The 26,517-nt window shown below is 33.7% G+C and overlaps 1 protein-coding gene across 1 annotated transcript in view; it reads left to right on the top strand.

The window, feature by feature from the left end:
- Positions 1–26,517, top strand: part of Sec10 (Exocyst complex component Sec10) — a 225,602-nt gene that overhangs the window by 77,949 nt on the left and 121,136 nt on the right. Inside the window, exon 9 of the mRNA XM_090400320.1 lies at positions 16,684–16,890. Coding sequence (XP_090256446.1) covers positions 16,684–16,890 — 207 coding nt within the window. The remainder of the gene's footprint in view (positions 1–16,683; positions 16,891–26,517) is intronic.

Consider the following 26,517-nt stretch of genomic DNA (forward strand, 5'->3'; position numbering starts at 1 on the left):
CTGTCACCAATAGATTATGATCAGAAGCAGTATCCACACTAGGATACATTTTTGCATCCTATTATGGAACTTCGAAATCATTGATTAATTAGCAAATAATCAATTTGGTTTCTGACTATATGTGCATTATTATCCTGTGGCGATCGCCAAGTATATAGCCTTCATGATGGTAGCTTAGACCATGTGTTTGTGATCATTAGCTCCTCTTCTTGGCAGAATTGAATCAGAGAGTTTCTCTCTCATTTCTTGTTGCCAATTATATCTCCACTTCTACTTTTCCAAACTTTAGCATTGAAATCACCCCTGTCAATGTTAATATCATGTTTCTTTTTGGTTTTCATTAGTTCTTTTAATTGATCATAAAATTCTTTGATCTTATCTTTTCAGCAGTAGAAACGTGAGTTTTGCCTGATCCTAGCCACCTAACTTCACTCCTTCCTAAAATCCCAATTTCAAGTCTTTTCATTTCCTGGATAGCATTTCTTAGCTTACCTGCTTTGTACAGGGTTCTGACATTCCATGTTCCTAGTTTTAGTGAACACACCATTTTTAGCCTGGAGATTCTTTGCATCCCTGTCCCATTTCTGGGACGCTGGGAACTCGGGGCTTTGTGTAGATTTGATCGCCATGGTGGTTAGTCATTGGAATCATTAAAAAATCCATACTGCTATAACATGATGTCATACTGCATTGGGTTTGATTACATTTTACCAAAAACTTGATGTATACAGATCTCAAGTGCTTTTCATCACATTGCTAGCTATGCCATCATAGCATACAGCATGAACTGCATGTGCTCACTATTGTTGATCTTTTTTCTAAAAAAGATTAGTGTTACTGTTAATTTGCTTTTTGTTTAACTGTTTTTTTTTTTATTTCACATTACTGATGAAGTGTATACGATAATGTAGTTAAAACCACAGAGGTTTAAACTTGCTATAATGGGTAAACAAGTGGTCTCCATGTGAAATTTATACCAACCTTAAATGTTTGATGTATTCCCCTATTTACTGAAGTCTCATAATGTAATCCTGATGTTCTTCCAAATGTATTTTGAACAGACCAATCTATCTGCCCATAATAAGAGGGACTGTATGAGCAAGGAATTCTGTAAACTCCTTTAGAGAATATTTATCCTTAGGAGAGCATGGCCAGCCTGGTTGGCTGAGTGGTTAGCGTATTTGCTCTCCAGCCAAGAGACTGTGGGTTTGAATCCCGCCATGAGCATGGATGTTTGCGATTGCCTTGCTAAGTCTGTGCGGAAAGGTCATCTGCAATCCTACCACTTCTTCTATCAGAAGGCTTTACTCCCAAAACTTGGTGGGGTTCAGGAGTGACCATAGGTTTTTATGGATGTCAAATATGAATTTTAAGGAAAGTGTGAGAATGAATGTAGTTTGTAAATTGATCAGGAGACATTAGGGATTAATCTGGCTTAAAAGTCTGGTGAGTTTCCACACACACCTTTTTATATACTAGGGAATAGACTAAAAATTTCCTCCAAATGTGTTTAGGAGTACACCTTCATCTGCATATCACATAGAACTAAGTTTGTAATATCCACTTCTAATATCAGGCCTAGTGCTGCTTTCTTTCATGATGTGATCTATATAGATGATGAATAAGAGTGGAGATAATGTTCATCCTTGCTTACCCCTGATTTTACTTCAAACCATCATCCTGTACTTTCTTGAGTTCTACCTGTTGACTGACAACATAAATATATACTATATATTGCTCTCTATAATGTTCCATGCACCTCATAATTGTAGCGTTTTGAAAAGCTTTTCTCTGGGCACCTTGTTATATGCCTTTTCCAGATCTACAAAACTTAAACTAAACTAAGTACAATCCTTGTCATATTCATATGAATTCTCAACTATGTCGTGAAGTGAAAATATGATTCGGGCAACCTCTATTTGGTTTGAACTCAGCTTGTTTTTCAAGTTTCTCTTCCACAGTCTTTCTCAACTTCTTTTCAAGTATATTTGCATAAATCTTACCTGGAATACTTAGAAGAGAAATTCCCCTGTAATTCTCACATTCAGCTTTATTTCCTTTTTTTATAGATGGGAACTATGAGAGCTCTACTCCAATCATCTAGAATGTGACTTTCTGACCAGGCTCTGTGAAGCATACCCACTGCAAAACTTTTATACCTCCATTCATTTTAGAAATTATGGACTTTATCACTGTGTTATAAATAACTATTTTAATTTCCTGATGTTTCGATCTTCATATTAAGATCATCATCTAGAGTATGTAAAAAAATATACAAGGACAAGCTGAGTTACATTACACACAGTAAGCTAAAGAAGCAATGATTTAATCATGGGTTATTCTACTGGCGAAAAAACCGCTAGTGAAAAAAAAAAAATTTACAACTTAATTATTTAGAAACTACATCAAAACTAAATTCTGTTTAACATAACATGAGAAAAACATTCTTTTTTATATATAGATAGTCTTCTTTCAGTAACAAAGATATCCTATTTCATCAATTACAATTGTTATTTTTGATTTAGGATTCTGGATTATCTACAGTCCTGTTTATGTTTATAGTTAACTCTTAGAGAGAAAGATTCCATGGGTAGAATATGTGCCTTTCATATGCTTGGGATTTTTAGACCATCATTATTGTTCAGATTGGGGTGGTTGATAAGAATCTCACAGGCTTCCTTAAATTTGTGTTCATACCATGTTTTGGTGTGATGTAAACAATTGGTGCTTTTCCAGTCAATTCTATGTAGAGTGTTCAGGGCATGATCAGAAAGGCCAGCTTCATAGTTATTATATTTAATGTGTCGTTTATGTTCCTTTTGTCTGATAGGAATTGTGCATCCTGTTTTTCCTATATATATATATATATATGGTATATTACGGGTGCAATAAATACGGTATACTCCGGGGTGGGCCAGTGGAAGGAGTGGATCTTTGGATGAGTTGAGTAGGCTTTTTAATTTTGCAAGAGGTTTAAAGGTGGCTTTGAGGTTGTATTTTTGTAGTATTCTGTTTATTTTATCTGATGTCCCTTTTTAATATAAGGAATGGTTATAGTTTTATTGTAGTCTGGTTTATCTTTGTTTTTTATTGTGGTCTTGTAGAGAATTTTGTTAATTGTGTTTTGGCTGTAGCTATTTTTTAAAAAGGTATTGCTGATAACTTTAAATTCTTCCTTCAGCGCATATTCATTGGAGCAGATCTTCAAAGCCCTGTTTTTTTAGAGTATTAATGACACCTAGTTTTTGTGTTAGGTTGTGGTAGGAGTTTACGTATATATATTGGCCAGTATGTGTTGGTTTCCGGTAAACAGTGAAGGATAGACTACCAGAAGGAAGACGTGACAAGTGTATCTAGAAATGGAAGTGTGTTCTGTCAATCTCAGTTGTGAACTGTATGCATTTCTGTTGTTTGTTAAGGTGGCTAAGGAAAGTGTCTAGTGTCTGGCGGCCATGGGGCCAGATCACGAAAACATCATCAACATATTTAAACCAGACTTTGGGTTTTAAAGGAGAGGAATCTAGAGCATGTTGCTCAAAATGTTCCATATAGAAGTTTGCAATGAGGGGTGGAGCCCATGGCTGTGCCTTCTTTATGTAGGTAGAAAGCGTTTTGCCATACAAAATAACCAGAACGTAATACATGCGCAAAGAGTGTCGTGATATTTGGAGGGAATTTGTTCTGTAAAAGAAGGATTATGTCATTGATCGGAACGTTCGTAAAGAGGGCAGAGACATCAAAACTGACTAATAAATCATCTTTTTGTAATGTAATGTTTTTGATTATGTTTATGAGGTGTTGTGTGTTTCTGATATAGGAGGGAGAATGACCTACCAACTCCTTGAGTGTTGTTACTAATTTCTTGGCTAAGTAATAATTTGGGCTATCTATACCTTCAACTATCAGCCGGAGTAGTTTGTTTTGTGTGTATCTTCAGTATGCCGTAAATTCTTGGGGAACGAGCGTAGTGCGGAAATAGTTTTTTGACCTCATCTTCCGGCCATGTAGTAATTGATTTAATTAATTTCTCTGTTTTCTTTTTTATTCTGTTGGTTGGGTCGTAGTTAACAAGCTGATATGTACTATTGTTTGCCACTAGTAGATTCATTTATTCCAAATAAGTGGTTCGGTTTATATAATAACGGTGACACTTCCTTTATCGGCTCTGGTTATTACGATGTTTGGATTTGATGTTAGTGATTTCACCGCCGTTAATTCGTGTTTCGTTAAGTTACGTGGTATTGTTTTCTTATGATTTATATTTAAAATGTTGGCGGTTTTTAAACGTATTTTGTCTGCTATGTTATTTGGGATGAATCTTAAGCCTCTCTTTGAATATTATAAATAAAATCCAGTTTGTTCATCGATCTGGGTGCTACAGCAAAATTTAGACCTTTGTTGAGCAGTGAGAGTTCATCTTTGTTTAAAGTGTGGTTGGATAGGTTTACTATGTTACTGTTACCTGCAGGCGATTGGTGGCTCCTGCTGCTTCTTGCTTCTGGTTGGTTGTTACCGTTCCTTGTGGAGAAATTTGAATATGTTCATTGGTTTTGTTGATCTTTTAGTCTGTGAAATTTGCATATGAGATTTTCTTTCTTGGTTTAAGGATATGGTTCATCGTGTTGTCTGTAATTTTTTTTTTTTTTTTCACTAGAGGTCATGCCAGTAGAATAACCCGTGATTAAATAATTGTTTCTTTAGCATATTGTGTGTAATGCAACTCAGCTTGTCCTTGTATATTTGCATATACTCCAGATGATGATCTTTATATGAAGATTGAAACATCGGGAAATTAAAATAGTTATTTATAACACGGTTGTAAAGTCCATAATATCTAAAATGAATGCTGATCACCTTGCAACACTAAAAGAAAGGATTTTATACCTTCATACTTAAGCACTTCTGGTTGAATATCATATATTCCAGCTTTCCACATTTCAAGCTTTCAATGGCTTTTTCTACCTCAAGTATTGATATGGGCTCCTCTTTGCATTCCTCTTGAAAATTTTCTAGTTTAGTTCTGTCACTTCTTGGTTCATTTAACAGTCTTTCAAAGTAATTACTCCAGACATCTAGGATATCCTTATCTTCAGTTTGCATGTCACCTTTATCAACTGATTCCTTTTACATTACTCTTTCTTCCATTTCTAAGCTTTTTCAATAGCATCTAGAACATTTTGCCACTTTCCTGATATTTATTTCCCATACTTTTACCAAAGTCTTTCCATGACTTTTGTTTAATTACTTTTATACATAGCTTAGCTTTCTTAAAATAATCACAGCCAAACTTCAAGCAAAAGAAAAAGGTCAAACAATTAAAATAATCCAAATATATGCACCAGACAGTAACCATTCAGAGGAAGAAATAGAAAATTTCTATGAAGAACTACAACAGGAAATAGATAATTCCAAAAACAGAGAACTCATGATAGTGATTGGAGATTTTAATGCTAAAATATGACAGTTCACAGCAGACAAAAAAGATGTGATGGGGAAATTTGGATATGGAGAGCTTAACGACAGAGGAGAACAATTACTCCACTTCTGTAAAGCAAACGATCTAATGATTACAAACACATTGTTCTATCAATGCCCTAATAATAAATATACATGGACATTCTCAGATGGCAATATAAAGAACTGCATAGACTATATCATCATAAACAAACAATGGAAAAGATCAGTAAATAATGTATGAACATTAAGAAGCTTTGATTTCAACACGGACCACAAAATATTAACTTCCAAAGTGAAGATAAAATTCAACAGGAAAAACAATATCAGAAAAGAAGAAGTCAACCTATCAAAACTAAAAGATAGCTCAAGCAGAAGTCAATTTTTAGAACAGATGTGCTTGAAATTAAAACCCTCAATCTTCCAGAACAGTGGAAAATACTGGGAAGAAGGAAAAGAAATAGTCTTATCAATTGCAAAAGACACTTTAGGTACCAAACCCAAAATTAACAAACAATGGATAACCCAAGAAATCGTAGCTACAATAGAAGAGTAAAGAGAGGCCAAGATACTTGTCAACCAACAAAACAATGAAGAGAATAGAGAAAAATACAGAACACTAAAAAATAAAGTTGATAATCTCTGCAAAAAAGCCAAAGAAAAATGGTTAGAAGAAAAAGCTAACAAATGCCAAGAAGCATACCAACAAAATAACTTAAAAGTCTTCCATGATACTATAAGAAATTACTTATTTGTAATTTCTCTTATAGTAATTTGTAATTGCTTGGTGAAAAGCAGTAATAATGATAAACAACACGATTACTGAAACCGTGAATATTGAAGATATAAGAAAAATCTGATCAAACTATTTTAAGACTATCTTTCACCAAGGAAACAAAACTACAATGCCAACAATAGAAGAAAATAACGACCACCAAAAAATTTTACAAGAAGAAGTTAGATATGCAATAAAACAGATGAAAAATAAAGCACCAGGTATTGATACTATCCCTACTGAACTGCGATCATATAGAGGCAGCACATCAATAGAATATTTAACAACCTTATTCAATAAAATACTACAAACAGAAGAGATCCCATATGACTGGAGAACTGGAAAGATCATCCCAATATACAAGAAAGGAGACAAAAGAGACTGCAGAAATTACAGACCAATCAATTTACTCTCCCACGCCTATAAAATATTTGTAAGAATTATACAAAATATATTAAAAAACACCTATGAAGAAATGATAGTCGTAGAACAAGCTGGTTTCTGAGGAAACTATTCAACAATAGACCAGATTTTCACATTGCACCAACTAGCAGAGCTCAGCTGGAAAGACCATAAAGAACTATATTGTTGTTTTGTGGACTTTAAACAAGCTTTTGATAGCATCAACAGAGAAATCCTTCTTAAAGTTCTACTAGAAAAAGCAATAGACAAATATATAATACAGTTTCTGATAAAATATTACTCTAAGACAAATGCTATAATTAAAAAGGACACACTCACAACAGAACACATAGAGATCCAAAAAGGAGCAAGGATGCCCATTATCTCCCATGCCTATTCAACATATATCTAGACGAAATTGTAAAGAAGGCAATAGACAATGAGCCTGGAATCAATGTCAGTGGCTTAAACATAAATAATATCAAATATGCAGATGATCTCATCCTTATTGCAAGAACCCCCCAAATGAACTGCAAAGGTTGATAAACAAGCTAAACAAAACCTGTAAAACATATGACAATAAATATACAAAAGACAAAAGTGATGAAAATAGGGAGGAACAAAACTACCATCTCAGCCACCCTAAATGGAGAACAAATAGAACAAGTAGACAACTTCATATATCTTGGATCAAAACTAACAGAAACAATAGATGAACTTGAAACAATCAAGCACAGAATAATGATAGGATGGACCACCATGGGAAAATTACAGAAGATCTGGAAAACACACAAGATATCTTCTTCTTCTTTGAGTGCCATCTCCTATCGGAAGTTGGTGACCACCTTGGCAAATTTTGAGCGATTCTCAGCTACTCTGAGCAGTCTCTCAGAGTTCATACCAGTCCACTGCCTGATGTCTGCCAGCCAAGATTTTCTTCGTCTTCCTTGTCCTCTTCTTCCATTTATCTTCCCTTTTATAATCAATTGAAGTATCATATTTTTCATTACAAAGTAGGTGACCAAGTTATGCAGTTTTCCTTCTTTTTATGGTATCTAAAAGTTCATGTGATTTCCCCATTTGTTCCAGTACTTTCTGATTGGACATTTTTAACATTGGTCTGTATAACTACATCTCAAAAGCTTCAAGTCTTTTTATGTTGTTTTTAAGGTCCAAGTTTCTGCACCGTACAGCAGTACAGACCATACATAGCATTTAACCATGCCTGCTGTAAGTTTAAACTGCGGGTTACACAGTGTTGATTTCATCAAGAGAAGTTTTTTCTTGCCATTTCAATTCTAACTTTTATTTCCATTTCTGGATTGCAATCTTCATTTAACCAGCATCCGAGATATTTAAACTTTGCCACTCTTTCTATTTGTTTCCTATTTAAAGAAAGTGCTAAATTAAGAATTGGTTTCTTACTTATGACCATGAATTTAGTTTTGGTGATATTTATTTTTAATCCCATTTTTTCACTCTCTTCATTTATTAGTTCCAAAAGATTTTGAAGATCCTGAATATTGTCAACCAGAAGAGCTGAATCATCGGATGTTGCTGATGATTTCACCATTTACACTAATTTACACCATTTACACTTTAAACTAATCCCTTCCTTTCTTCCTTCCAAGACATTTTGAAATATGGCTTCTGAGTAGATGTTAGCACACATCCTTGACAGCACACATCCTTGCCTTATTCCTCATTTGATGTTAATGGAGTCTGTAATAATGTCATCAACTTGAACAGATGCCTTTTGGTTCCATTATAAGTTTTCAATGATCCTGATGTCTTTACCATCTAATCAAATTCTTTTTAATAGTACAGTCATTTTAGCATGTTGGACTTTGTCAAATGCTTTCTCAAAGTCGATGAAGCAAATGAATATTACCTTGTTTTGGTCAATACATTTTTGAAATAAGATCTGAGAACAGAAAAGGGCCTCTCTTGTTCCCAAGATGTTTCTAAAGCCGAATTGGGTATCACTGATGGTGTCTTCACATTTTCTGTATATTCTTTTTTGAATTATTTTCAGAAACATTTTGAGAACGTGACTCATTAGGCTGATTATTCTATAGTCATTACAAGTTTTCGCATTTACTTTTTTAGGTAGCATGATGAAGGTCGACTGTAACCGGTCTTGAGGGATTATGCCTGTATCGTAGATCTTATTAAATAGCTTTACTAATATGTTAATGTTGTCACCTTCTAATAACTTTACTATTTCTGCTGGTATTCTATCTGGTCCTAGGGCTTGACCATTTTAAGCTGAGTTTAGTGCACATTCTACCTCTGATCTTAGAATGCATGGACCTTCCATATGTTCATTTGTATTTTCTGGGTTCTGTCTGTTATCAGTAAAGAGTTCTTCTATATATTTCACCCATTCTTGTATTTTGTCATCTTTTTTGGATATAATTTCTCCCTTTTTGTTTCGAAGGATACAGAATTGTTTTTTCTTAGATATACCTGAGGTCTCTTTCATCTTTTTGTGTAGATTAAAATTGTCATGCTTTTCCTGTAGAATTTCTATTTCTTTACATTTTTCATTCATCCAGATTTCTTTTGCTTCTTTGATCTTGTGTTTAATAATTTTCTGAACCTCTGTATATTTTGTTGGATTATGATTTTTATATGATCTGCGTTGATCCATGAGAGAAAGAATTTCATCAGTCATCCAATCTTTCTTTTTTACTGCTCTATTAGGACATAAGGTATTGGTACATTTCTCTATGAAGACAGATTTCAATTTGTCCCACGATTCATCAACCCTCATGATGTCATCATTCTTGATAAGTGCTAGCTCTTGATTCATATCTTGACTCAATTTGCTTCTTATCTCTGTGTTTTTTAATTTTCCCAAATCAAACCTTTTTTGTTGATGTTTCTTAAGTATAACTTTCAGTCTAAGTTGTAACTCTGCCACCAGTAGGTTATGATCAGAAGCAATATCTGCACTAGGATAGGTTTTTGTACTCTTTATAGAACTTCGAAATCATAGATATCTAAGATATTGACCATAACAAGATATCTAAGCAAGCCAAAATCAAATTATATGAATCAATAATTATACCAAAAGTCATCTATGGAGCAGAACGTGGACAGTTAAGAAAAGAGAGAAGAAAAAACTGCAGACATTTGAAATGAAATGCTTAAGAAAAATAAATAGAACAAGTCAGATTGAAAAGAAAACAAACAGCACAGTCAGTCAAGAATTTTTGTATAAAAAGACAATACGGTGGAATCTCGGTTGTCAAATTTAATTCGAAGGCTGTTCAGAAACAAAATTGTTCGAAAACTGAAACCATTTTTCCCATAAGAATTAATGTAAAATGGATTAATCCATTGCCGAACCTCAGATGATTGTTTATTTAAACCTTTACAACAGTACTTCATGCATAAGATCATATACAAACATAATGAAAATGCATAAAATCTTACATAAAAAGAATAAACACAATAAATAGATAAAATAACAACGAAATTTAACTTCACTTTAACTATACATACTGAGAAGAGTTGATGTCATAAGTGGAAGAAGGTGAGTAAGGGGAGTCCCCTTCCATAAAAACATCAGATCACTGTCCTTCTGAGGTTTTTTCTCTTTCTCTTTTCTGTCTCTTGGCACCACTCGACTCTTCTTGAGGCCCAATGTGTCTCACTAAAAACCTGTTCAATGACATTTGTTTTTGCCTGCTTTTTAAAATGTTTCTGAAGTGAGACATGGCACTGTCATTGAAATGATTTATGATGCGGTTTGCTACAGCTTTGTGAGGGTGATATCTTGCCACATAACTTTGCACCTCACCACATTTCTTTGATCAAAGAACTAGGAACATCCTCAATCCCTTCCTCTGTATCTGAAGGTGTTCCAGTTCTTTCGTGGTGGGCTCATTCCTGTGATCCTCCACATCAGCATTGTCAACTTCCAAGCCCATGCTTTTGCCCAGAGACACAATATCATCGACAAGAGCAATATGCTCAGCTTCAATGTCTCTGTCTGCTACACAGTCTAGCCACAATTTCCTCCAGACCGAGTTCATCGTCCTGTAAGTCACTTGCACCCAGGCTTTGTCAAGGATACTTAAGCAATGGAGGATGTTGAAGTGATTTTTCCAGAATTCTCTGAGTGTTAATTCTGTGTCAGAGGTCACTTCCAAACATCTTTGAAACAGTGCTTTGGTGTAGAGTTTCTTAAAGTTTGAAATGACCTGCTGGTCCATGGGCTGAATTAGAGAAGTTGTGTTATGTGGCTGGAACTTCACTGTGATAAAATCAGACTCCTCCACTAACTCGTCCTCCAAGCCTGGAGGGTGAGCAGGAGCATTGTCCATCACAAGAAGGCATTTAATTGGCAAATTTTTTTTTTTTGAAGGTATTTTCTCACACTTGGGGCAAAGACTTCATGGATCCACTCAATAAACAATTGCCTGGTTACCCAAACCCTACTATTAGCCATCCACATAACAGGCAATTTACTTTTCATCACATTATTTTTCTTAAACACCCTTGGATTCTCAGAGTGGTACACAAGCAATGACTTGACCTTGAGGTCCCCACTTGTGTTTCCACATAGCAAGAGAGTCAGCTTGTCCTTCATTGGCTTGTGTTCTGGCAATGCTTTTTCCTCCTGAATGATGTAGTTCCTCTTTGGCAATTTTTTCCAAAATAGGCTGGTTTCATAACAGTTGAAACCTTGTTGAACATGTGTTGGGTAAGAAAATCCTCAGTCTTTACATAGTCACTAAATTCTTGCACATATTTTTCACCAGCTTCTTGGTTCGAACTCGCAGCCTCCCCATGCTGCTTCTCCTCTTAAATTTCTCAACCCACCCTCTACTAGCTTTGAACACATCCGTATCAGCACTCGTACCAGGGTGTTTCTTTAACAGGTCATCATGTAATCGCCTTGCTTTTTCACAAATTATAGCCTCAGAAACACTATCACCAGCTAACTGTTTCTCGTTTATCCAAATCAGCAACAATTTTTCCACTTCTTCAATTGTCTGCGATCTTTGTTTAGTAAGAACTTTCACTCCTCTTGCAACATCAGCTCTCTTGATCGCCTCTTTATTTTTGAGTATTGTACATATCGTTGATTTCGCCATACCGAACTGCATAGCAAGATTCGAGACACGAATGCCATTTTCATGTTTGGATATGATTTCTTTTTTCATCTCTATCGTGGTTCTAACAACTTTTCTTTTTGCTTTGCTGCTACCACTATTCTTCTGCGGCCCCATAGTGGCTTAATTTATAATAATTTATGAAAAAAAAACAACAAAATACAAAGAAAATCAAGAAACTCACTGCAAATTCGAACGGGTGTCTGCACTGAACGAAGGCTGCACATAACTGACGCTTTCCTGCCTTACAGCTGAACACGTGGTTGCCGTTTGCCTGTTCAGGAATCGAAATTCTGTTTGGAAACTGGGGCATTTTTTGTTCGGAAAATATGTTCAGGAACTGAACAGAGGCGTTCGACAACTGAGGTTCCACTGTAATAGAAAAAATTAGAAAACAGTCAATGAAGCTTTTCTTATTTCTTGTCTTCTCTCCATATGAACTTGTGCATATCTTTATTTTGAAACATGATGTTAGTAATGACTAGTCTGTGTCCTGAGCAGAAATCCAGTAAATACTTACCATTACAGTGGTATCTCGCTAATCCGAACCTCTTTAGTCTCCGAACTCTCCAGTAATCCGAACCTCGGTTTGAAAGAAAAAAAGTTTTATTTATTACGTATTATTATTTTGTGTACTATTATTTTTATTTAATAATTATTATTTTAACTATTATTTATTTATTTTATTATTATTACAGTACAGTATTTTTTTCATACTGTCAATTGCACGGATATACTGATTTATTGTGTGTTCACGTTTGCATTTTTATACTGTACAGTACATACTGTATTGTCGGCATGAATCACAAATATACACAAAAAGAGGAAATTCAGAATGTGCATAATTTGGTTAAAAATATAAATCCAGATGTTGATATTTCACAAACAGATGTTAAGGAATGGATTACAGGTAGAACCAAAAGTGAATTCGAAATCAAATCAGATGCTGAAATTATAAATATGACACTACAGAATGAATTAGAAGATGATGATGACCATGAAGAACTCAAAGAAAAAAAAGTAAAACATGAAGAGGCAGCTGACAGTTTTAATATGTGTATAGAATGTGCTAAGGAATGATACACCATTCCACAAAATTTTGTTGCTAATGCAGCTCCGAGAAGAAGCATTCAAAAAAAGTTTAGCTTCCAAGAAGCAAAAGAAAATTGGTGACTTTTTTATAAAGAAATAAAAAAACTATTTTTTGTGTGTGTTGTTTTGTGAAACTTTTTTTTTGTGTGTTGTGTACAAGAAAGTGATATTTTTTACGCAAATTAAGTTACGTACTGAACTATGCAATTTTATTAAATCAGAATCCTCAACAATACAGGTACATACAAATTAAATTTTTTACTAAAATAAACTTGTAATGTTTTTTTTTTTTGTTTGTTTGTTTGTTTTGTTTTACATTACAGTACAGTAGCTTTTTTCTATCAGTTAATTTATTTACAGAATTAAATTGATGTACCATTAGAATCTGATTATTTTTTCTTAATCGCTAGTTATTGTTGTCTCTTGGGGAAAAATTCGTTAATCCGAACTTTTTGCTAATCCGAATGAGCACGGTTTTTATTAGTTCGAATTAGCAAGATAGCACTGTATTATTATTAGCTTTGCCCTTTTCTCCAAATTTTCCCAAAATTTTCCTATATGCCTCATAGGATTCATTGCTACTGTGCCGTTCAGATCTCCACCAAGGACCGCTTCTCCTATTGCTTAATGTCAGCTGCCTATTCTAATGACTGAAAAAAAATTCCTCTACTTCTTCCTTAGAAGAACCTTCTATGAGACTATAGGCATAAATAAGTTTCATTGTCCATTTCCCCATTTTAAAGTTTGCCCATATAACTATTTGAAACTTCCTCCCACTCAAGAAGGCTGTTTCAAGTACAGTTATGTGGGCATGTCCTTCATACTTGGTTTTGAATTCTATCACTACTACTATTACTACTCCTTTCCTTCATAATTATTGTCTGAATATAACATTCTATACATATTATTTAGTAAGATTTTACATGTTTTTGTCTTCTTTGTGTCGGTAATGCCAATTTTGTCCATGTGGTACTTTTCTCATTCTTCTGCAAGTTTGAACTGCTTTTCATTAATACTCCTTATATTGATGGTTCCTATCTTCAGTTCTTCTGATGTTTGGTTTATTTTTATTCTAGATGTTAAGTTGGAGTTCCTTGTGAGCTACTTGTTCCAGTAGCTTACTTTTCACTGTTCACTCTTGTTCCCTAGCGAAAACAGCACAGCCTTGTGTAACTGGGCAATGCCTCATCTGCTGGCATGAAATCTTATCATGTATCATCATCATATGTATTTGTGGTTTAAGATGATAGAGTGCAGTTTGGTTGACTAAGTCCCAAATTGACAGCCCATTCTCTTTTGTTCAGTAACCCAGTAGATACAAAATATCATATTCATAAATTTCAGCAGTTGCTTAAAAAAATAAATTAATTAATTTAAAAAAAATAAAAATTCTTGCAGGCATAGACTTCTGTGGCTAATTGGTTCAAAAGACATATTTCGGTGATTACACCACATTTTTTATTATTCAGTATATTGTATAACTGAATAATAAAAAATGTGGTGTAATCACTGAAATATGTCTTTTGAATAATAATTCTGCTAGTTGTCATTGTTGACACCAAGAAAACTGCTGTTAATATTTCAGGCCAGCCATTGATACATGATGAGTTTCAGTGCTGTCTAAAAGTTTAGATTTATCCATAGCTTATAAAACTCTTACCGTTATGGATTTCATGTTTATTATTGAAACAGTCCTTTGTAATATCCCACATCCTATTGCAAGTAAAACCCAATTTGATGCTGCTTTTATTTTGTTTAGATCTGTACTTCTTCATGCCAGTGAGAACAAACAAAGTTTGCACCTGAAAATATCTTCAGGACTGAATATAGTGTTGTGCTATCTTACCTGGGTAGGTAGTGCAACACCCAGGCAACTCGTAGCAAAGGTGGAGCAAGCTACCAACACTCCTAACCCAGTATCTCCCAAATGCAAAACACATCTCCTTGTGGATATGTATACTGTTATGCATTAAAGGATTGGTCACTACCCAGACTAGTTTCGACCTTTATTGAGGTCTCTTCAGTTGGAGCCAGGCCCAAGTGGAGATACCAGGCAGAAGCAGTAGGAAGGTCATCTTTACCTATAGGAGTTGCCAAAAGGTTTGCCACCTTTTTTTTTATCAGCTGCAGATATGACTTCATCTGTGGTATTCTATACCACAGATAATGTATAGTTAAAGTTTGTTCCTTTAAATTTTGGAATATGAAGTAGTCAGATGTGGCCAGTCAGATGTGAATAGGGTAGGTGAGGCAGACACTGAAGGCCCAAGTTGTGTATTGTCTGTTGAGTTTCATGAGCAGAGTGAGCAGGTGCCTTGTCCTGCAAAAAGCAACATGCCTCTGCTTAGTTTCCCATACTGTTTTTCCTTCAGCACCTCCTTCAGAGCTGTTGAATAAACTGCTGCTGTAAGAGTTTCACTGTTTTTAATGTACTTGGTAAGGATTACACCATCCATATCCCAAATGACAATGACAAGAACCTTCCCTTCTGAACTTCTTTTGCTATTGAAAACCTTTGTGTTTCCACTCCATTGACTGTTGTTTGGTCTCTGGGTCATAGTGATGAACATGTTTCATCAACAGTCAAAATAACAGCCAAACAATTTCCACCTGATTTCTCACAAAGAGCCAAAATCCTTTGAGATGACATCCATGTTCTCTCTTTTGGTCGGCATTCAAACATTTGGAGGACCCACTTTGCTGAGAGCTTCTGCATGTCCAGATGTTAGTAGTGGATAATGACCCCAACTCATTCCCTGGTTATCCTTAGAGTCTTTGCAATGTTTTTGGCTGATATTGATCTATCATCAAGAATGATGGCATGCACTTCATTAATGTTTTCAGGTGTGATTGCTGTGGAAGGTCTTCTGACCTGGAAGCATTTGTTGTCTCAGGATTTGCTTCTTACAAATATCCATACAGATATGTTGGCTATTATGCAATGATTTCCCTTTTAGATATTGTAAAATTATCTGACTTTGCTATAAACATAGGAAATTTTCTTGCCAAAGTAAACTTTACAAACATATTGAAAGTACTGTACTGGATTTACCTGTCTTCCCTGCTTAGCTGAACTGGTTGGAACGTATAGAACAGCATATACTTTCCGCCTTCTTCCTTTAATCTTTTATGTGACTTATTGTGGGTACCTGCATTGCTGGAGCTATGATTTTGAAAATAGCAAAATTGACTAGTTTCTCAAAAGGTGAGATATCCCAAGTGTTTAATCAGTGGAAAAATGATCCACATTACTTGTTTAAGAGGCATAACTATTGTCCTAAGATAGTCTGTCAGGAATGAGATCACTATAGTCTGAGAAGGCGTATATGGGCAAGCAGAACTTCCTGTGTGCAGCAGTTGACCAAAGCATTTAATGAAGGCTATCCCCGACCCATATCCTACCGAACTATGTGCAGGAATTGAAGAGGATTGGTACTGGCAGTTGCATTCCTATACAGAAGCCACTGATGAATAAACCTTTCCAATTCAGTGGCCAATGTGTGTACATTAACATATACTTCAACATTAAGTATCCTCAGTGTCAATCTGTTGAGACCTTCCCTTCCTTATACATGTTTTATTAAACATGTTTCTCTACATGTTTTATTTATTTGCCCTCCTGACAGGTTACTTTAAGAAGTACTCTCATTCTTTATTTACAGAAAGCTAAATTGCATTGAATTACATACAATAATTATTGGAGTTCTGTTTTTAAATGAATTAAATTTTTATAATGAATGCTTATATTGGATTTATTCTTGAAATGTACAGTCAAATACTGCATTATTATATGATATAATATTGTGTTTATTTAATTTTTATTTGTTAAATTAGGACTCAGAAATTATGTAGTCAACTTTCATCTCTTAAAATGGGTAGTGATTCAGCTTTGCTCAACAAATTAACCAAAGGTATATTTGCCCATTATTTAGATACGTACATTATTGTAGAAAGTGCTTGTTTAAAGGATAAGTGCACTGCAATACTAAGGACATATTATAATTCAAAGAAACATCAGAAGAAACAAATTCAGTTTGGAGGGTAAGTAGTATGCAATATACCTTACATGAAATCAGAATGTTTCAAAGGAGTGGTTTATTAAATACTGGTATTTGAATTTTACTTTTTATGAGTCTCTCACATTACCTTATTACCTAGTCAGGCTAAGGTTTTATTATTATTATTTTATATATATATTTTTTCCTTTTTTTATTTTTTGACATGATCTGGACATTGAACTTATTCAAGCCACTTCAAGCTCCAGCAAGTAGGACAGTGGTCTCACACACTGTGAAACAAAATTCATCTCCCACCTAAAGATATTCACAAAAACATCTATGCCCTTGGTGGGATTCAATGCACAACCTGTTAGTGTTGGAGAACAAGTATGTTAACTACTACTCAGCCAGCCAGGCCAGCTAATCTTTGAATTGACAACTAAATAGATAGTTTTACAAATTAACTCATTCACTTGATATTTGTCTTCTTTTTGTCATGGATTTTAGGCCAAGTGGTCTGTTCCAGTCACATGCCATTGCTTTCTTGGTCTGCCAATTCTTCTTTTGCCATTTATTTTATATATGTATAGTATTTTTGGCAGTCTGCTATTGTCCATTTGATTTAGATATTCTAACTATTTTTGTTTTTATTTACTTATATAGGGGTTAATTAATTTTTATATTCAGGAATCGAGAACTTTCTTCATTTGTTTTATAGTCCCACTTGGTATATTTTCTGAGGAATTTCATTTCTGCTGTTTGAATCCATTTTTCATTCTTTTTTTTTATGGTCCATGTTTCACTTCAAAATTTATGGTCCAATTTATGCTTTATGGTCCATGTTTCGTTTCAAAAATTCATTCCGGCTGGGGCGTCGCCCGGTTTAAACAAGGCCCCCGTTGTTTTTGCCAGGGAACCAGGGCGAACAGTGAAAAGTCAGCTACTGGAACAAATCTGAAAACAAATCCCAACTCAAAATCACCAGACTTAAAGATCGGTACTATCAATGTAAGAAGCCTGAATTGCAAAGAAATGGAGCTAGCTGAGGAATTAGATAATTACCAGATCGACATAATAGGGGGTGACTGAAACAAAAAAGACAAAAACTGATGAGATCATTCTGAGCAATAAATACAAAATGTTATATTCAGGCAATGACAATCAAGGAAAAGAAGGAGTAGCCATAGTATTCAACACACAAAATACGAGGCTACTCTTTTTGAATGGCAGTCAGTCTTAAGTAGAGTAATGTGGGCAAATATGAGAATGGGGAACTGGACAATGAGACTTATTTGTGCCTATGGTCCCACAGAAGGTTCTACTAAGGTAGAAGTGGAGGAATTTTTTGATGCATTAGAAAAAGCAATAACACAAAGAAAAAGGAAAAGTTGGTCCTTGTTGGGGATCTAAATAGCAGAGTAGGAAATGATTGTGAGACATACAAAAAATATTTTGGGAAAATTTGGGGAAAAGAGCAATGCTAATAATAATGGCAAATATCTGTTGGATTTCTGCTCAGGACATGGCCTGGTTATTACTAACACTATGTTCCAACATAAAAATGTGCACAAATTCACATGGAGAGAAGAGGCAAGGAATAAGAAAAGTCTCATTGACTATGTTATTGTTGATAATGATGTTTTCTCATTGGTGCAGGACACCAGAGTGTACAGAGGATTTGAAATTGGAAGTGATCACTATTAGTCTTGAGCAGGATAAAATTGAATTTCATATTGAAAAGAATAACATGTAAGAAAGATTTAAAGCAAATAAAAGTTGAGCAGCTCTCAGATGTGAACTGTAGACTAAAAAGGATAAAAAATCAGTACTCCCTGGTGGACACAGGAAGTTAAAGAGGCAGTGAAGGAAAAGAAGAAAGCATATCAAAAGTTCCTGGCAAATAAGTCAGCTTGTGCTCTTAGAGAATATAGAGACAAATGCAAGAATGCTAAACACTGTGTAAAACTAGCTAAACAAAAGTCATGGGAGGACTTTGGCAAGAATATAGAAAATAAATATCAAGAAGGTGGCAAAATATTCTGGAGGTTGTTGAAGAAGATTAGGAATGGAGGAAAGAGTGCTGTAAAAGGAGTTAGAGATGTTAAAGGTGATATGAAAATGGGAGAAAAAGATATCCTTGAAGTATGGAGTAATTACTTTGAAAAACTGCTAAATGAAACAAGCAGTGATGACAGCACAGTGGTAAAAAAACACTGACGAGGCATGTAGTCAGGAATACATATCCATACTTGAAGTAGAAAAAGCCATCGAAGGCTTTAAATGTGTTAAGGCAGCTGGAGTAGATGATATTCGACCAGAAATGCTGAAGTATGGAGGTATAAGAGTCTTACAGTGGCTGCACTGCATAGTTCAGAAAGCCTGGACAGAGGGACGAATTCCCGATGATTGGAGTAGAGCTCTCATAGTACCCATATATAAAAAGGGAAATAAAACTGAATGTGAGAATTACAGAGGTATTTCCCTATTCAGTGTTCCTGGCAGGATCTATGCAAGTATACTTGAGAAACGGTTGAGAAGAATTGTGGAAGAAAAGCTTGGTGAAGAACAAGCTGGATTCAGGCCAAATAGAGGCTGTCAGAATCAGATCTTCACTTTACGACAAATAGTCAAGAAAGCATGGGAATATAACAAAGATCTGTATTTAAGTTTTGTCGATTTGGAAAAGGCATATGACAAGGTGCCAAGAGAGAAGCTATTCAATATGCTACAGTTATATGGTGTCAATTTGGCATTATAATGAGCAATACTTAGTCTCTATTTGAGTTGTAAGTCAGCAGTTAGAATTGAAGGAAGTACAGGAAGATGGTTTAATGTTAAATCTGGTGTGAGACAAGGATGTACATTATCCCCTCTATTATTCATTATCGATATGGATCACATTATGAAAGAAAGTGGTATTAAACATGATATCAAAATTGGAGATGTTAATGTCAGCTCTTTGCTTTATGCGGATGATGTTATACTTCTAAATAAATCTGCTACAAGTCTGCAAGATTCTCTGACTAAATTGAATAGCTGTTGTAATAGATATGGTATGAAGGTCAGCAATAAAAAGACAAAGACAATGAAAATAGTCAGAATCATTGAAAATGTCAACTGTGTTGTGAATGGAGAACCTGTGGAACAAGTAAAACATTTCAGCTACTTAGGCTCAATTTTTGGTGAAGATGGTAAATTCAATATAAAAATAGACAACAGAATCAGTAAAGCTGGTATGGTGGGAAGTCAATTAAATAAATTCATATAGAATAAGAGAGAAATTAGTCGGAACACTAAATTAGCTATACAAGACAGTGTTCAGACCAGTTTTAACTTATGGATCTGAGAGCTGGGTCAGAAGTAAAACACTTGACCAAAGACTAGAGACCGCAGATATGAGAGTTCTGAGAAAGATTATAGGCATGAACAGATGGCATCGATGGCAATATCATATGAAAAACAAGGATATTAGGAAAGAACTCTACATTGTCAACATCCAGGAATGCGTTAGCAGAGCTAATCTCAGGTGGAATGGTCACTTAAACAGAATGGGCGAGGAAAGATTAGCAAAACAAGTGTTCTCTGCCAGATTGGCAGCAAAACGACCCAGAGAAAGACCAAGATATAGGTGGATTGATACGGTACAAAGTGCCTTAGACGATAGAAATATAAGATCTGATAATGTTGGAGTCTTGACAAGTAACAGACTGATTTGGAGGAAAATTGTAGATAGGAAGTTAGTAATGATGTAATTTTTTTTCATGTACTATCATATCCTGTACACCCCTTGAGGGTACATGGCAGGAATTTGATGATGATGTTTCACTTCCATATGATAAAGTTGGTTTAGACAGAACCATTATATAATCTGATTCTTATGTGTTTTTGTACTTAGGATGGCTTAAATATGTTATTTATTATGCTATTTACTTTAACAAAATTTGATATTTTAATGTCTACATTTTTTTCATATTTATATGATAAGTCACATCTCAGATATTTGGAAGTATTTACTTGTTTCTAACATTTTATTATCTATCACTATTTTATTTCTTGTTGGGTTTTCTCCTTTGAAAGTCTTTACTTTTGATATTATCATTCAAAATTTTCAAATTTCTCATTCAAAAGTTCTGAAATTTCATTTAATGATTTTACTGAACTCTGTCAATCTTCTTCTGATGTAGCTAGTACAATTTGATCATATGCAAAAAAAAAAAAAAAACTATCTTTATTTATGGCTTTATTTGTAAACCAAATGGGGTTATGCTATTTCCAGATTGTTATAATTTTATTTATATATGTTAAAAAGCAGAGGTGATAGAGTACATCGTTGTATTCCTCTTGATATGTCTTTCCATTCTAATATGTATTCTAATTTGACTGCTATTTTATTTTCTGTTAGTATTTTTTTGAATAGACTTTAAGAGCTAGTTTGGTATATTTAGATCCGTTAATATTTTCACCGATCTAAATATACTATTTAGATCTATTAATTTTACCAAAAGCTTTTTCATAATGAATAAAGACTACGTGTTTCTTTTTGAAACTCTCTTCACTTGTCAGTTAATATTTTCAGAGTGAAAATTGAGTCTATGCAAGATCAGCATCCTTGGAATCCATTCTGTTCTTCTAGTAGTTTGTCCTCTACAGTACTGTTTAGTTTCTCTTAATATTTCTTCATATATTTTGTACCCTACATTTAGCAGACTAATTCCCCTATATGTGTTGCAGTTATCTTTATTTCCTTTTTTTATAAATGGGATAACCAGTACTTTTTTCTGAGAGTTTGAAGTTTTTCTAGAAATCCACACCATTTTAAATAATTTCAGACGTCTCATTAAAATTTTCACCTGCTTTTACAGCTCCATGATTATGTTGTCCTCTTGTGGTGTTTCTTATTTTCATTGTTATTTATTGTATTTTTTAGTTCCGACAAATATTTTCTGTTATATCATTCTTTGTTGTATTAAATTTTACTTCTTTCTTATCATCGGTCCACAGATTTTGAAAATAATTTGCCCTTTTTCTAAATCTATTGTTTGTATTTTTACCTTTTTCTTTTATTTCTTTGTTCATGTATTTTATTATTTCACAGGTTTTTGGTGGTGGCTTAGTGTTATATCTTAGTTACAAAATTGTTTCCAGTTTTTTTCTTACTTCTCACTTTGCAATTGCACTGCTTCTTTTGTACTATATTTTTGCTTCTGCTCTCTTGGAATTGAGCCACTGGTAACTCTTTTTTTTTTTTTTTTTTTTATTATCTTTACCATTTCTTTGTCCCAGTTTTGTAGTTTTCTTTTTATATTCCATTTACTCTTTATCCCTAAGCTTTCTGTTGCTGCTTTTGTATTTCTTTGTTTAAATACCATGTTCATTATTCTCATAATATTATAAATGACAAAATCTCTCAGATTGCATCCAATTTGATTACATGTTTGTAAATCAGCACATTTCTGATATTGTTGCCTAGTATTAGGATCTTGTAATAAAGAAATTTTGTAACTTAGTTGATTAGTTATTTTCCACTTTATTTATTTTTAGTCATTTTGGTTGAAATAAAATTTTTGCCAATACCATAAAACGATCAGTGTTTAATTCAGAGCCTCGATATACTCTGACATCTACGATTAACTCAGCTAATTTACACTTCGTGGTAATATAGTCAATAATGATATGCATCCTCTCGCTCACCATGTATATTTATGTATTTCTTTGTTTAAATACTGTGTTCATTATTCTCATTATATTATAAATGACAATCTCTCAGATTGTGTCCATTTTGATTACATGTATCTTTACCAAATCTGTTTGTTTTGTATTTCCTGTTTCCTATTCTGGCATTTAAATCCCCTGCTAGTAATAAATAGTCTATTTTATTATTTTATTTATGACTTTCTGCAGTTCTTTGTAAAAGGTTTTACGGTCTTCTTTCCCCTCTTCTGGTGCATATGCCTCACAATTATGTGACCTCTTAATGTGTTGAGTCTAATTTCTAATAGTCTTTCAGTCTAATAGATATCTTCTCTTCTTCTTCTTTTCTTCCGTCTAAGATGGGTCGAGTCTTCCCTTTAGCACGATCTTCCAGTCTTCTCTATTCCTTGCTGTTCTAAAAAGTTCCTTATATGTTCTGCATATTGAAATGTTCTTTATTAATTTCTGCCAGTTGGTCTTCTGGATCTTCTTTTTTCAGTTGGAAAACTACTGATTAGGACGTTAGGAAGTCTCTCTGCATCCATGCTTACGGTGTGGCCAAACCATCTCAGTTGTTGTTTTCTAATTTTTCTATTATTGTCTTTTTATACAATAATTCTTATCTGACTGTGCTGTTTTGTTTTCTTTTCTATCCAACTTGTTCTATTTATTTTTCTTAAGCATTTCATTTCAAATGCCAGCAGTTTTTTCTCCTCTCCTTTCTTAAACTGTCCATGCTTCTGCTCCATACATGACTGTTGGTATAATTATTGATTCATATCATTTGATTTTGGCTTGCTTAGATATTTTGTTTGTTTTCCAGATTTTCTGTAATTTTCCCATGGTGGTCCATCATATCACTATTCTGTGTTTGATTGTTTCAAGTTCATCTATTGTTTCTGTTAGTTTTGATCCAAGATATATGAAGTTGTCTACTTGTTCTGTTTGTTCTCCATTTAGGGTGGCTGAGATGGTAATTCTGTTCCTCCCTGTTTTCATCACTTTTGTCTTTTGTGTATTTATTATCATGTCATATGTTTTACAGGTTTCGTTTAGCTTGTTTATCAACCTTTGTAGTTCATTTGGGGTTCTTGCAATAAGGAAGAGATCATCCACATATTTGATATTATTTATGTTTAAACCATTGACATTGATTCCAGGCCCATTGTCTATTGCTTTCTTTACAACTTCTTCTAGATATATGTTGAATAGGCATGGGGATAATAGGCATCCTTGCATTACTCCTTTTTGGATCTCTATGGGGTCTGTTGTGAGTGTGCCCTTTTTAATTATAGCATTTGTCTTAGAGTAATATTTTATCAGAAACTGTATTATATATTTATCTATTGCTTTTTCTAGTAGAACTTTAAGAAGGATTTCTCTATTGATGCTATCGAAAGCTTGTTTAAAGTACACAAAACAACAATATAGTTCTTTATGGTCTTTCCAGCTGAGCTCTGCTAGTTGGTGCAATGTGAAAATCTGGTCTATTGTTGAATAGTTTCCTCAGAAACCAGCTAGTTCTGTACCTATCAGTTCTTCATAGATGTTTTTTAATCTATTTTGCATAATTCTTATGAATATTTTATAGGTGTGGGAAAGTAAATTGATTGATCTGTAATTTCTGCAGTCTCTTTTGTCTCCTTTCTTGTATATTGGGATGATCTTTCCAGTTCTCCAATCATCTGGGATCTCTCCTGTTTGTAGTATTTTATTGAATACGATTGTTAAATATTCTATTGACGTGCAGTCTTCATATGACCACAGTTCAGTAGGGATAGTATCAAAGAAATAAACAGGTTTATTTTGGTAAATAAAGTGAACAGATAAATAAAAATAAAGACAACAAACCCCCTCTGTTATAGTTAGTTTGCCACTTTATGTTAATGTATTCATTCACAGTTTACCCCCATTAATTCTTTGCCATGCCCAGAGTCCTTAAAAAAATCTTTGCTCTCCTGTTAACCTTCCTTTATTGAAGCTACGTTTTTTTTTTAATACTTTCAAGTAGCCAATATATATGATAGTTATTTTTCTTTATGGATTAATGCTACTGTAGCTTTGGTACCCTTGGTAAACCTGAGGAGGAGCATTATTTTCAGGGCTATAGAAATCTGAGTCCATAAATCTAATCAAAATATAATACACATAGCAAACTGGAATGTAAGAGGAATAGCATATAAAGAAATAGAATAAGACCAGTTATTAAATGAAAGAAATTTTAAAATAGCAGTAATCACTGAAACAAAAAAGAAATTAAAAGGAACTCTGAGAACTGAAAACTTTAATGTGATATACAGTGGAGTCGACAGAGACCAAAGAACACAAGCAGGAGTCATGATTTGGATTCATAACTCCCTTTCAAAACAGTTAAAACATAAATTATGGAATGAAAGAATAATGGAAGCTAGAATAAAAATAGATAGAGGCTATTTAACAATAATTGGTTTATATGCCCCAGAAGAAGGAAGAGAACAGGATAATATTGATTTTTATAATCAGCTACTAAACATATATAATAAAATAAATAAAAATGATTACATAATTTTAGCAGGAGACTTAAATGCAAGAATTGGAAACACGAAAATTAATAATAATGTAGGAATACATGGAGAACACACCCTGAACAGAAATGGTAAAAAATTGATTGACTTTGTAGTTTATAATAACCTAAAAATAATGAATTCCTTCTATAAACATAAAGACATACATAAATATACTTGGGCAGCAAGAGGATGGAAATCAATATTAGATTAATTTATATTAAATGAAAAGACATCAAAATTTTCACTAGATGTTAGAGTTCACAGAGGATATGAAATAAGCAGTGGCCACTTCCTTGTTAAAATAAAATTAAGATTACCACCTAAATGGCTACAAGTAACAAGAACAGAAAGAAAAATTGAAACATTTGTTTATAAAACTAGACTATTGAATGACACAAATGTACAATGGCTATATGAACAAAGAATTAACCAATATCTAGATAAAATAAAACAAAATGAGGAAATAGAAATAGAACGGCTTAATATAAAAACAATACTAAATGAGCAGCAAATGAAAGCTTAGGAAAGACCAAAAAATTCAATAAAAGAAAAAAACTGAATATCTGGGATGATACAATCAAAGAAATAATCAAAAAGAAAAAAGAAGCCTATCACAAATGGTTAAGCAGTAAAAGATTAGAAGACGAAATAGAATATAAAAGAATAAGAGCCATAGCTAAAAGAGAAGTCAGAAAAAGACATAGAGAATCATGGAATAAATTTGTTTCTAATTTAGAACATGATTTATATAAAATAAGACCCAATGTATATAAGATTTTGAAACACTTAAATGCAGATACCAAAGAAAACATAAAATTAAGCAGTGAATTGAAATTAGAAGAATTTCTAAATTACTACACAGAACTGTGGACAGACAAATATTTTAAAAAAGACAACTGGCAAACAATTAACGAAAATGAAAAGGAAATAACTGAAGAAGAATTAGAAATCAGCCTGAAAGAAACAAGAAACGGAAAATCACCTGGAGATGATAAGCTAGGTTCAGAACTATATAAATATGCAGGAACAAGATTCAAAGGAAGACTCTTATTATTTTTAAATAAAATTTACTCAACTGGTATCCCCCCAATAGAATGGAAAAAAGTAATTGTGATTCCTCTCTTTAAAAAAGGTAATAGAGATGACCCTAAAAACTATAGAGGTATCAGTATACTAAATTCCTGTTACAAAATATATAGCAGAATCTTAAATAACAAACTAATGAAATATTCCGAAAACTTTATTCTAGAAGTACAGAATGGATTTAGAAAAGGACGATCATGTATAGACCCAGCCTTTTGCTGGGTCTAATAGAGAAAAGAAGAGAATATAATTTAGAAACACATATTGCATTTATTGACTTTAATAAAGCATTTGACAAAGTTAAAAGAAACATATTATTTAACATATTAAAAGAAATACAAATACCAAAT

This window comes from Typopeltis vanoorti, chromosome 11, assembly GCF_054136105.1.
Source record: "Typopeltis vanoorti isolate ZY-2024b chromosome 11, IOZ_Tvanoo_1.0, whole genome shotgun sequence".
Classification (NCBI taxonomy): domain Eukaryota; kingdom Metazoa; phylum Arthropoda; class Arachnida; order Uropygi; family Thelyphonidae; genus Typopeltis; species Typopeltis vanoorti.